The 12,966-nt window shown below is 43.3% G+C and overlaps 1 protein-coding gene across 8 annotated transcripts in view; it reads right to left on the bottom strand.

Moving 5' to 3' along the window:
• Positions 1-8,373, bottom strand: part of LMO1 (LIM domain only 1) — a 93,652-nt gene extending 85,279 nt beyond the window's left edge. For 2 of the 8 annotated variants that reach the window (XM_059722652.1, XM_059722653.1), the window contains exon 1: positions 1,782-7,029. Coding sequence is in view for 2 of the 8 variants with exons in the window: in XM_014602457.3 (XP_014457943.1) it covers positions 1,782-1,806 (25 nt within the window). In the remaining 6 variants the exon portion in view is untranslated. Of the gene's footprint in view, positions 1-1,781; positions 7,030-7,420 lie in introns of those variants that run through there. The other 6 variants (XM_059722654.1, XM_014602459.3, XM_014602461.3 and 3 more) reach the window with 6 other exon arrangements.
• Positions 8,374-12,966: the final 4,593 nt, after the last annotated feature.

Raw genomic sequence — 12,966 nt, forward strand, 5'->3', positions numbered from 1 at the left:
CCCAACCGTCTGGTTCAAAGTCACTGAGAGGCTGTTTTCTTTGTTTTTTTAATATTAAAAAACAAACAAACAAAAAAACCCAAACTTTCCCTCTTCTAGTTGTTTCCCAGTAGGTTAACTTCATTTTGACGCCAGAAGCTAGACACTGGGGGTGACGGGGAATCATCCCCTTTCAGCTTATTTGAATTGGTTGGGTTTCTGTATTATTAGTGTTACATGATTAACATCAATTTTGACAGGAAAAAAAAAATAAGGCATTTTGAATTACAAATGGTATGCGTTTCAAAAAAGCACAACACATGTAACACACACCCAAGTAATAAAAAAAATGCTGCCAAAGTGTTAAACATAGGGTTCCACATAGAACAGAGAAAACCTGAACGGCTCTCTCTGTCCGTAGACATGAAGAAATTCAGCACTTTGCCTCCAAATGACAGCAGCCTGTGTCTAACTTTCCAGCTGTTCAAGACCTGTCCACATAGATTAACATGCTAAAAGCTATCAGAATGCACACTACCTAGCAGCAGACAGTAGTGGAGAGAACAATTAAGTTACCCATTTATAAAATGAATAAGAGAGAAAAATTAGTGACTAACATCTATCTAAAGCGAGTTTGGTGTTTTGAAAGTCAAATATGGACTTTGTTGGTATCTCTTCAATTAAAAACACATAAGTACCTCCAAAATGCTGTTAGCAGCAGTGAAACTTGTAGGGAAGTCTGACTGACTAAAGGGAAAGCTTAAGAAGCATCCCACCATGCTTTCAAGGTATGAACTATTACATCTTAGATTCAAAGAGCTTGTTCTATGTACTGCATGAAATGTATGTCTAAATACAAGTTCTCCTTTTTGCAGGCACATCAGGACTAGTTCAGCAGGAGGTTGCACAAGACCTGCCAAACAATATCATCTCGTCTGAAAACTTGTGATCAACCTTACCACAGTCTTCCTAGCAACTACCACTCACAGAGCAGTTCAGTCATCTGTCCAAGAGCAAGTGGCATTCAGATGAGGATGATGAGTCTCTCTCTACCTTGTTCTAATTACTAAGAAACACTGCCTTAATATGATCTAGGACTCTAAAATTGTCCCACGGATTCCTTTTCTTTTATAAAGGACCAGTTAGCTTTTAAAAAAAAAAAAAAGAAAAGAATAAGAAGCACATGCCAGGTCCTAAACTTAGTCAAGTTGCCCTTCAGCTTCTTCTATTAGAAGATTCCCTCCCTACTGAATCACACCTCTCCCAGTTCGAGAGGAGTAAATTCTCACAATAAGCCAATGCTTCCTTGCCAGAGCAGTTTAGCAGGCCTATTAGCTTATTGTCATTATATTTATAGCTACGAAGAAGAGCAGTAAACAGGAGATATTAAACACGTAAATTAAAAAGACCCAGATGGCATGCAGTGGGAAGAGGTCTCCAAATTAGATTTACAAAGCTACCAAAACAAATGGGCAGAAATGGACCACAAAGAAGAACTGTTTTGTCATTCACAGAGAAGAAAAATCCAAATGGAATTAATATACGTATACATATCAGCTCATGCCATGTCCTTCAACAAACAGAGAACCCTGAAGTAAACCCTTCTAGACTGGTTCACTTTTCAGCAATGCTGGGGGGGGGAACAAAAATATAAAGCAAGCACACTATTATCAGCAAAGGGAAAAACATAAAAGGTTGAAGGCAGAGCACTTGGTGTACATACAAATCAGAACTATTTGTTTTCATGTAAGGAACATACAGAACACCCCATATACAGGCTTAAGCAATCTCAGCACACCTACCGTCCTCCTTGTCCAGCACCATCATCTCAGGGATCAAGAAGAGTCTGGGGGTAGATGCTTCTTTGCCAGCAGGCTCCACTCAGAAGAGAAGAGAACTAGTCTCTGGGAACACAGATGAGCTATAGTACAGCTGATCGTCCTTTAGCAGTGAGTGAGCTCTAATTACCCAGTTGTCCAGCTTTTAACCTAGATTGCACTCAGTTAGAATTACATTCAGAAATGAAGCACTTTGCAGATACAAAAGCAGTCTCACCTACTTTTGTACCTCAGAATTGCAAGGAACTAAAACTGCAATTTAGAAAAAAAGGAAGATCAGAGCTGTTTCTTTGGTTCTCACCTTCTAAATGGCTCAATTTGCACAGTATAATCTGTTTTAATGTAATTGCATTTGATAGCTCATAACCCTGGCTGTTGCAACTACACAGCTTTCAACCTTATAAAGTGTTTTCCCCTTGGATTTAAGCTGATTCTAAATCTAAAATTATATTCAGAGAGGGTAAAATATCTAAGCCTGACTACTGCTGCCACTGTCTCTCAATTTGTGAGCTTTGCACATTTGCTACTGAATAAATGCACATATTTCCCAGGGACCCCTTCTTATTCTCTTGTCAGGGTTGAATGGTGATTTTAAGTCTTCTCAGCTCAGTAGCACCACCTGCAGCACAGTCTCTGTAAATTGAGGTTTGATTGCTACTGAATTATTTTGAGCATTTCAAATTACTAACTTTGCCTCTGTTCAATCTTGGTCATGGTTTGTGGGCTACTTTCATTTATGAATATACTCAGTAGTAAGAAATTCCATCCTTAGTCTTTATGGACTGCAACTTACCAATGTTTTCTTTTTGCTTATGCATTTTATTTCTCCAAAGCATGATCACTTTACCCAATATGTTTATTTAAAACTGGAGGGGGTCGCTTGAAAATGGCTAGTAGGTTTCAATAGGTCAAAGACTGCTAAAGTTCTCTGCATAAAATTCTAAGGGCACAGCCTTGGTACATTGACTTCTACAATTATTAACTGTTTCACAGATGTGTCATAGCTTACAACTCAATTTAACATTTTTGGTCCTCATTTCAACCTTATTTTAGTACGCTCACTTAAAGCTTCAAAATACAACTTGCAAAATTCAACACTGAATGCACTTCACCTTCAGCAATCCATATATTATCGACTTATACAAGACAAATACAACGGTAGCCCATACCTACTGCTCTACCTGTTCATATACACTGTTGTGCCAGTTAATTCTAGTAATGCCAAATTATTAGAAGATATGATCTGCTATTCTTACTCACACAAGTAGACCATTGTTCTCAATTCTGTCAGTAAATGTTCCAGGATCAGGTCCTTTAATGCTGATCTAAACAGCATGTCAGCTGTGTCCATTTTTTTTAAATCCAAGAAAACATTTTATTCTCATTTTAATGATACTTTTCCTTTCCCTTTACAACTGATACAACAGCACTCTTTAAAAGCATGATAGCAAGCTCAAGTTATATATCCTTAATACCTATTTTTAATTAGATTCCTTATCCTCAGCTCAAATGGCTTTTCCCTCCCCCTTCATTTTGAATACTTAATCCTAACAGTCATCATTTTGCATAGTCATTTCATCCAGCACTTAAAACTACTATTCTTTTTCCTGTAATATTAGTTTGCAAGAGCCAAAATTATACCATAGGGTAAGAGTGCAACAGCTATAAGTGATTATTTTACCAAGTTAAAAAGGAATGGGAACTGTAACGCCAAGATGAGAAAGCTAGTGCCCAAAAGTTCCGATTTAAAATTGCTTAGCACAGAAGTAGGATTTTCTAAACTGTAATATTTTAGACTGATGCTACTGACTTTTTAATGAATTGTAGGTTTTGTTTTGTGTACTCTCAAGCTGCGTGGTATGAGCAGAGTATTTTGAGGCAATTTTCTCTTTCAAAAAGAAAGAATTTAAAATATTTTTATTCAGTAATTAAAAGTAATGTACAGTCTCAACTTTGCTATAATAGTTGACTTTTGTAGTAACTGCACATACAAACTGACTGACATAATGCACCTGCCTAAAATTTTGTGCAATAATATGCAACACTGAGCTGGTACGCATTTTATCCCTACATCGCTTCCACACGCCACATAAATTTGCACCAGGAATAACCCAAATGATATTTTTCTTGAACTTCTTTCATTCACTTCACTTATTTCAAACTCCAGTGGAAAATTTTTTTTCCAACCCTTAACCTACTTGAAAGAACAATTAACAGAAATCAGCCGTGACCAAGATGGTATTTTGGCATTGGTCACGATATCTGAGGGCAGCTCGCTGATTCTGATTGCAGAGAACAGATGGTTAAAAACATTAAATCAGCATTTATATATTTGAGGAATATCTATAATCACTCCATTATTTATAAAGTATATCAGACACTGGGCTGGTTAGTTTGTCTTAGGCAAAAGAAATTACATGGATATACTGGGCCAAATTCAACACTGATTTACACCCTGGAGTTGTACAGGCGCAAGTCCTTAAATAATTCTTCTTTAATCAAAGCTTTTAAGGGTTGTTTTGGGAAGACATGCACATAAGTTTCCATCTTAAAACGGTATCTTCTAATATCACATTACGTTACATCAGTCAAGTTATACTGTGTCACTTCAGACATATGAAATAATGCTACCTCACTGACATAACTTGACATAGTGCCATGATTTATCAAGTCAGAGAGCTGACAGTTTTTTTTAGCCTCGTCCTTTGCCCACAATGATATCGTTATTGTTGAGACCTTAAGAAAGCAATATTGCGTTTCAGTTGCTTCTATCAAAAGCAAGAAACATTTGCCAAGGAAAGTTTCTTCTTACAAGGCAGCAAGCCAATTATTAGACTGCGTGTGGTGGCGGTGTCATGCTAAGGGCTAGCATTGCTGCCCCGGAGCCATGATTGCTACATGTACCATGAGGCTGGGAGAGCAGTCTCTACCAAGACCACAACGCAGCTTGACAACCAACTCTCAGGGATGCAAAAGCTCGGAGCACATTACAAACTCTACTTCAGAGAACACCGCTCTTGCTCTCCGCGTAATACCCCAATACCGTTAGAGAAACGACAGACTCCCCAAATGCCAGCTTTCCGTTTGGCAGCGCACAGCATTTGCTAAGCTACGGCAGTGCTCTCTTCTATAAACTTTTCTTTTTTAACATTTCAAAATGAACTGGAAAAAAGAAGGGCATTTTACATCCATCGTTTTTAGACGTTAAGAACTAGGCCTGTTCTTTTTAATGCATGCTTTCAGCTTGATATGGAAAGGAACTGGTACGGCTAAGTGAAAGCCTCCATTTTAGTCGCATTTGTAACCCAGGCAGATCCAGCATATCTTCTAATATTCATACGTAAGCAGACAACTGGAGCCCATGAGTCGGGCAGAAAGAAGGAAAGAACGGCTCAAGTGTAATATAACCATCTCCTCAAATAGTTACCTCTCTTAATCTCACCTTCTGTCCCCAATTTCTAACATCCTTAATAGGTGCAATTTCTCCTCTAGCCTAAGTACCCTGTCAACAGTTTTGAAGATTCCTAGGCATTACCTCAGTTTGTTACTCTGATCTCCACATCCCTCTCTCATCAGGGGGTTGTTTCTTACTTCTCTTCTTTTTAAGTGCATCCCATTCTAATTTCCTCTTTACCTCCACTCCCATCCCCATTATTTCCTTTCATATAGCCATTCATGAGATCTCCTGGAAGGAGGGCTGTTGAGAACTGTCTGGATAATCAATGGTTCTAGTTTCACTCCCTCATGCCATCATCATGCCAGCCCTGAGCTCCTCAGGCTTAATGAGTACGTCTGCAAGACTTGAAAGAACCCAAATATCCCCATTAGGAGACCAGCTTTAGATCTCGGTCTTTCCTCACAGCTCACCTGTTTCCCTCACTTCTGCTGTGGAAGCAGTATCCTGCTGTTACCCATCAATCAGATTTAAATCAGATAGGGGCTAGCAGGCACCCTGTGACAAGAAGTCAACGGGATTAAGACGTCACCCGGTTTATTATTATGAAAGGGTGTTAATGGTGGGGGGGGGGAAAGCAACCCGTTTTCTTCAGGGGAAGGTGGGCAGTGCAACACTTGGGAGTCTGAGGAAGTTTTGAGGGAGGCAGGTGGACATGCAACCCCCATCCTACCTGAGCACAGCCTGTTATGATTTAACCCTTTGCATCTTTGCATAGGGTGGGGGATGAGAGGAAGGGGCCCTTTAGTGAGGCTCTCTCTCTCTCCTTCCCCTGGCCACCGGAGCCTGGTGCGCCCCGCTGCCTCGGGCTGCTCCGACAGAGAGGGGAAAGACCGCCACTAAAGAGAGACAGCAAGCAGCGCCCTCCCCTCCGCACCTCCGAGGTGCTCCGCATTCAAGCCTGGCTCGCAGGCGGAGCGCAGGGGACAGGGCTGGCGCCGGGGGGCTGCGGTCGGTCAGGCATTCGCTCCTCTCACAGCGGGCGCAGCCTCCCCGCCCGGCGCCTGCAGGGAGCGTGTGGGGGGCAGAGGTGCGTGGCCGGGCGTCCCCGCGCCCTCGGCCGGCCTGGGCGGCGCCTGGCGGCATTGCAGGGGCAAGTTGCGAGCGGGGCAGCAGGGGGAATCTCGGGGCTGTGGCAGCAGCAGCCCCCCCCCGCTGGCAGCTCCTCTGCCCTGGCCCGCGCGATCCCACGGGAGCACATGCCGGTGGGAAAGCTTTCCCGCACCCACACCCGCACACAGATGAAGCTTGGATTCACAACAGCAGGGGCAAGCTGCGCACACGTGCGGATGGACATACATGTACACAAGCGCCTGCATGCCCTGTACATACGTGCGCAAGCACATACGGGCATACATGCGCATCCGCACACAGACACGTGTACGGACACGTGCACACGGGTCTACACGCACACACGTGCGCGCGCGTCCCGAGACACATGGGCATACGGCCAGACACGCGCACATGTCTCGCACATACACGGGCATCCAGATACACCCCTACATACGGACATCCACCCACACGTGTGCACACGGACAGACGTGCACACACGTGCGTGCATGCCCTGTACATACACGGGCATCCAGACACGCCTACGGACATCCATACACAGCCACTCACACCGACAGGCATGCACACGTGTGCGCGCCTGTCTTGTACACACATGGGCAGCCGGGCATCCACACGCATGTGTGCGTGCATGTCCCGCACATCCACACAAGTACACACATGCATACGTACATCCGTGCGCATCCACACAAATACACTTGTGCAGATACACCCCCCGTCGCCCCCAGCCACCCTCTCCCATTGAGCAAGTAAATCCCCCCCGCTTCCTGCAGCACTTGAGGGAAGCTCCTGCAGGAGGGGAGGGGGCGACCCGCACCGTGGGACAAACCCGGCAGGTGACGGGCAGCCCGCGATGCGGAGCGGCGGTGCCACACGGGAGCCGGGCCAGGGCAAGCCCGCAGCTCCCCCCGAGCCGGGCTGCGGGGCCGCGAAGCTGCGCCCGGTGCCGGTGCCCCGCGTGCACACGCACGCACACGCAGGGACACGGAGCAGGCGCCCGCGGCCGCGGGGCCGGGCAGGGCCGGCCGCACAGCAGCGCCAGCGCGCCTGGGCACGACCGCCGCCGCCCCCCATCACCTACCGTCCTCCTTGTCCAGCACCATTGTCCCGGGGATCGAGGGCAGCAGCTGCCTCCTGCGCTGCCGCTCCGTGTCTCCCCCCACTCTCCAGCCGCCGCCGCTGCTCCTCGGCTCCGGGGGAGGGGAAGGGGAAGGGGAAGGGGAAGGAGCACCGGAGTGTTTGCAAAGCGCTGCCGAGCAAAAAAGGCACCCGGATCGTCCTCCCGCTCGCCTTTTCCTCTCTCCCCCCCCGCCCCAGCCAGCTACAGTTGCACGACTTTTAACCTAGATTGCGCGGAGCTAGAATTACATTCGGCACCGAAAAGCTCGCCGAGTGCCAACGCGGTCTTTCCCCCCCGCCCCGCAACTCAAATGCCAGTTTGGATATTAAAAAAAAAAAAAAGGGGGGGGGGGGGAGGAAAAAAAAAAAAGAAGGTTAAGGGAGACAAAACAAGAAACCCCCGGGCTGGCTCTCCAGCGCTCTGTCCTTTCTCAGCCTGCACCGCCAAAAAATAATAGTAATAATAACAACATAAAACGTTGTCCTAATATAATTGCAATAGGATAGGTCGCAATCCCCCCTCTCGCTGTTGCTACTGCAGAGCTTTCCAGGTTTCTAAAGTGCTTTTCTCTTGATTTCACTCTAAATCTAAAATTATATTCAAAGGCGGGGGGGGGGGGGTGCTGGGGGGAAGGAAAGATGTGAACCTATCACTGAAAGCAAAAGCACTTGCTGCCTGCCTCTCTCTCTCAATTTATGTGCTTTGCACTCTCTCCTGCTGCTGAATAAATGCACACATTTCCCAGGGACCCTCAGATTCCCCTGTTAATTAAATCAATTCATTATGCTCAGATCTGATTAGCAGCCCCTTCCCCCCCTCTTTGAATCAATTATTCAATACACAAACATAATTGCCTGTGCCAGAGGTGTCTAAGTATTAGCTTATTTAACTCCAAGGACACTAATTACCCCTAGGGCAAGGGAACTTTTCTCATTAATTCTGACAAAACACAAAAGCACAGTTAAAGTGTGTGTGTATATACGTGTGTGAGAGAGAAAATGGGGGAGTGTATAGGCAAGGAAAGGAGGCATTGCTCCAACACACACGTTACTGTATAAATAAGCTCAATTTTCTTTCTACCTATGGCATTAGATTATTCCCCACATCTCCCCCTACTAAACTTATTTTTTTTTTAATAAGGAGCAGATCTGCATTGCAATGAATGTAGGTGGCAATGGTGGATTGAGAAGTGTTTGCAACTACATACAAAAAAGGTGTAAAGGGCTGATGGGGGAGCAAACTAGAATTTGCAAATAGTTTTATCAAAGCAGAAAACTGGGCAGCTGACAATTTTCTGTATTTTAAAAAGCTGGGAAGGAAATGGCCTCATGAAAGCAGCAGATAAGATGACACATAATATAGTATGTAGTAGTAACAGTTCTGAATTGTTTTCAATCTGAATTAATATCAGTGCCCACTATTTAGTGTACTTGCATCTTACATTTATCATAAATGATAATGCTCCGCTTCATTTCCATTAGCTGAAACTGGAACAATAACAAAAAAAGAGAATCTGGACAGGTCTAACACACACTGAAATCAACCGTTATTGTACTCAGTTTCCAACAGGACTTGTGGTTTCCAAGTTACCCAGATTTTACTTCCAGGTGAAGCACCCTTAAAACGTAGTAATTGATTTTCCTAAATTAGGTTTTTCTTTCTAGAGACATTTATTGTTAGTGTCCTCAATGTGCACAGAAGTATTGAAGATTTTCTTTTTCTTTCCCCAGGCGATGCATGAGCCGATCCATTAATCCATTTGGCTTTATATATCAGGAAACTAATATTAGCTTTGCTCACATACTAGCTTTTATTTAGGCTTTACCTTCTCCAGCGTCTGGCCTTTTTGTAGTTTTATTCAGGCTGGTTCCTCTTGACGGGACACAGACAATTTTTCGTAGATTTGGGGGGAAACATGCCAAATGCTCATTGCCTGGGATTTTCCCTTCTCCCCAATTCTACATCATCAAATCCACCCATGGTCAGGACAACCATGATTAAACTGGCTCATTTGGCAACTCTACCCATTATCTTTAAAGCACACCTTGTACATATAACTTAAAGCCAAGGCAAAAAAAAACCCAACAAAAACCCAGTAAGTTTGTTGCCAAGCAAGCTTAACTGAAGTACACTCATTGCTTGCAAGTATAAATATGACTTGGAACATAACGTTGTGTTCCATTAGTGCAGTTCGGTTTTTTTAGGAGCATGAGGATAAAAATGCCTTCAGCTTTATAACACAACAAACCCTGTTAATTTTCTGTCCTTTAATATTTGCCACGTGGTATATACTGTACCCACAGGAACTTGACCCGTCTAACTCAATGAATCTTTTTTTGAAAGAACACAAATATCAAGAAAGACCAAAGTTGGAGAAAAAAAAATTCACATCAAAATACTTCAGAAATGTTAAACTTTAAGGGCCTAATTCTTTCCCCACTGTAGCCAAAGGAAACTTTGCGTCACAATGGCAGTAGGTGCAGGGCCCAACATGCAGCCTTATTGTGATTTTTTTAGGGAGGTGGGTAGACTTCTGTCTAAGGATGCTTTTAGGAAAATGTAGATGTTTGGTTACCATAAGCTCAAGGTCATGGAGAATGCAAAGGGTGATGCAGTGAGAAACTGAGGAAAGGGGCTAAACTGTGAAATGAATATTGATTTTGGTATCATCTCTCTGGATGTGATGTTGAATTCAGAAAGACTGTGGTCACTAGGGAGAAGAGAGAGAAGAGGAAGCAAGAGGCAAAAGACAAATCCAAGTGTGTGGGGGAGCTCACACCATTACAGCCAAACATAAAACATTGAATAATTCCCCATATAAACATTTTACCATTTAAAATCTATGGTGTAATGTAATTGTAGGGATTTATGTGGACTTTACATGTTTACCTTTTATATGACAAAAAATGAACTACTATGTAAAGTCTAGAGATGAATAATTTTTATAGTACAGCGGAGCATTATTTTGGTTGTTTCTCCAGTTGTGTGTATTCAATATAGGTTCAGAAAAGAAAGTGTTTTCAGGTTTGGATAAATATTCAAAGGCCAGGCTGGCAATCTCACAAGGATAGACTTTGTTTAGAGTTTTTCCATATTATTATTATTTGTATTACAGAAACACCTAGCAGCCTCATTCTACCAAATGCTATAGAAATACATTAGAGAGTTCCTACCCAGAGAATTTACATTCTAGTAGACAGCATAGACAAAGGGCAGGAAGGGAAAGCATACCAGGTAGCACACCAGGTTAAATGACGTGCTCCAGGGCACCCAGTACAGTCAGTAGCAGAACCAGGAATTGGACTCATGTCTTGCAACTCCCATTCCAGCACTGCTTAACTACTAAACCATACCACCTCCTTGTCCAGTCAGGATTAGGAAATCCAGTTTGCTAAAATACTCATCGCTGCCAGCTTGCTATTTAACAGTATTAAAATACTGTGCTGGCATCTCCAGGGCCCCACAAGGGGTTAAAACAGAAAAAATTTACTGCAGAACAAAAGTAAAATAATAAGGGGCAGCCCCCATACCAAAAAACTACAATTTAAATAGCAATGCAAGTCAGAATGAGGCAGAGGTCCAGGGGAAGGTAATGGTTTATACCAGGCCAAGGGTTGTCAGCCAGGGGTATGTGTAACCCCAGGAGTACTTGAGAAGGCCGGAGTGGGTATGCGCAGGTGAGCAGGGACGAAGCATCACCTGCACAGCAGCATGGGATGGTGCATGGTATCGCCCACCTGGCTGGATGCGAGGGGCAGGGGAAGCTCGCATATGGCGACTGCTCCCGCTCCACATTCAGCCATATGCCACTGCCACCCCCCCACTCCGCATTCAGCTGTCAGGGGTACACTGATCCAAAAAGGTTGAAAACCCCTGGTTTACACTATTAAAGAACATAATGAATGCACGGAAGATGGCACATTTAGCATTGCCCATCTTAGTTTCAGGGTTTACTGATACTGAGTTTGAATTCGTAACATCACTAATGTTGCTTCAGCAGGGTATTTGGTATTTATTTTTCTAGATTTTTTTCCTTAAGGAGGTGGGGGAGGAAGAAGATCCATCATTTTAATAGTAAGTGATCCTACTGCAGGAGCTATCAGACCCATTGCACAGACCTCTACCATTTCTAATGCATCATTGCTGAGTGAATGAGATTTGTATTTGCCATATTTTATACCTTGCTTTCTCAGAAATAAACTGGAAAGCCTTCCCACTGCTACCTGCATAAAATAGGGTGTACAGATGAAGCTTTGATTTATAATGGGCTGTGGCATGTGCAACATCACCATCACTAGTCAATGGGACAGAGATTCCTAATTCAGGGCACCTTTCCCTAGGTCAAAGCAGAGATGAGGAGAAGAGGAAATACTATGTCTAAGGCTTGTCAGGAGGTTTATTAGGGCATGTGAGCACACACACTACAGATGAGAAATTCAGGAAAGTAACAAAGGAATTTCTAAGAAGTTCTACAGCCCCAGCACAGAGACAGATTCTCAGAGATGTCATTCTTGGTGTAGTTTCATGGATTCAACAAAAAGGACCTCTCTGAGCCCACAGACATTTTTCCTGCTGCACTTCTCATTTCTGCTGCCATTCACAGAGGCTACAGAGAAGTTTTTAAAAGGGTCAGGAAGTTTTTTTAATCAGAGTAACTTTTTTCATAAACTCATCTCCTTGAAAATGGTTGACTCATTCTTTATCAAAAAAAAGCTGTAGGGGAGACCACTAAAATGTAAAGATTCAACCCATCTTGTTGAAGTTCTAAAAATTGGAAAGTGTTAAGCAACCCTGGGATGGGTCTTTCTACTCCTCCTATTAATGAAATTGCTTGTTTTTTTGTGGGGGGGTGGGAAGTCCAATTTTTCATAAAAACCGTGTGCTAAGACTGCAAGCTCGTTTGGGGCTCTCAGGGCCAGAAGGAGCCATCTACATGGATCCATTTGCAGAAGTGGAGTCCTCTTACCTCCCAGACTTCTTTTAATATTTCAGAAAAGGAGACGTTTATAGAGATAGTTGTGTTTGAACTGCACTTTCTAAGTACTAAGCCTTAAACCTGCAGATAAGTAACTTTGCACACACAGTCACACTGATTAATTGTGCATAAGGATCTGATCCTTGGTTAGTATATGACTTTACAAACAGGAATACAGACATGTTATCCATGAGGATAAAAATCCACTCCACTCAGATTACAGCACATGCAGACAACAGCAAATTAAAAAGGTGCTAACTCGGACTGTACCGATTTCTGATTGAATGTTTTTGTACTAGAAATGCTGACAGGTTGAAAGCAATGCATTTCATGGAAGAGTGTCCATCTTGATGAAATTTTATTTAGCAAAAAAAAAACCCGGAATGGAGCATTCTGATGAGGTCAAAGACCTTTTTGGAACAGAACCTTTCAGCTTTCCATTTCAAAACAACTTTGATCCATTTATTTTATTTTATTTTTAATAAACATTTTAGAATTGGAACAAGACAATTAGATTAACCCTCAATAATTA

The sequence above is a fragment of the Alligator mississippiensis genome, chromosome 2, assembly GCF_030867095.1.
Source record: "Alligator mississippiensis isolate rAllMis1 chromosome 2, rAllMis1, whole genome shotgun sequence".
Lineage (NCBI taxonomy): Eukaryota > Metazoa > Chordata > Crocodylia > Alligatoridae > Alligator > Alligator mississippiensis.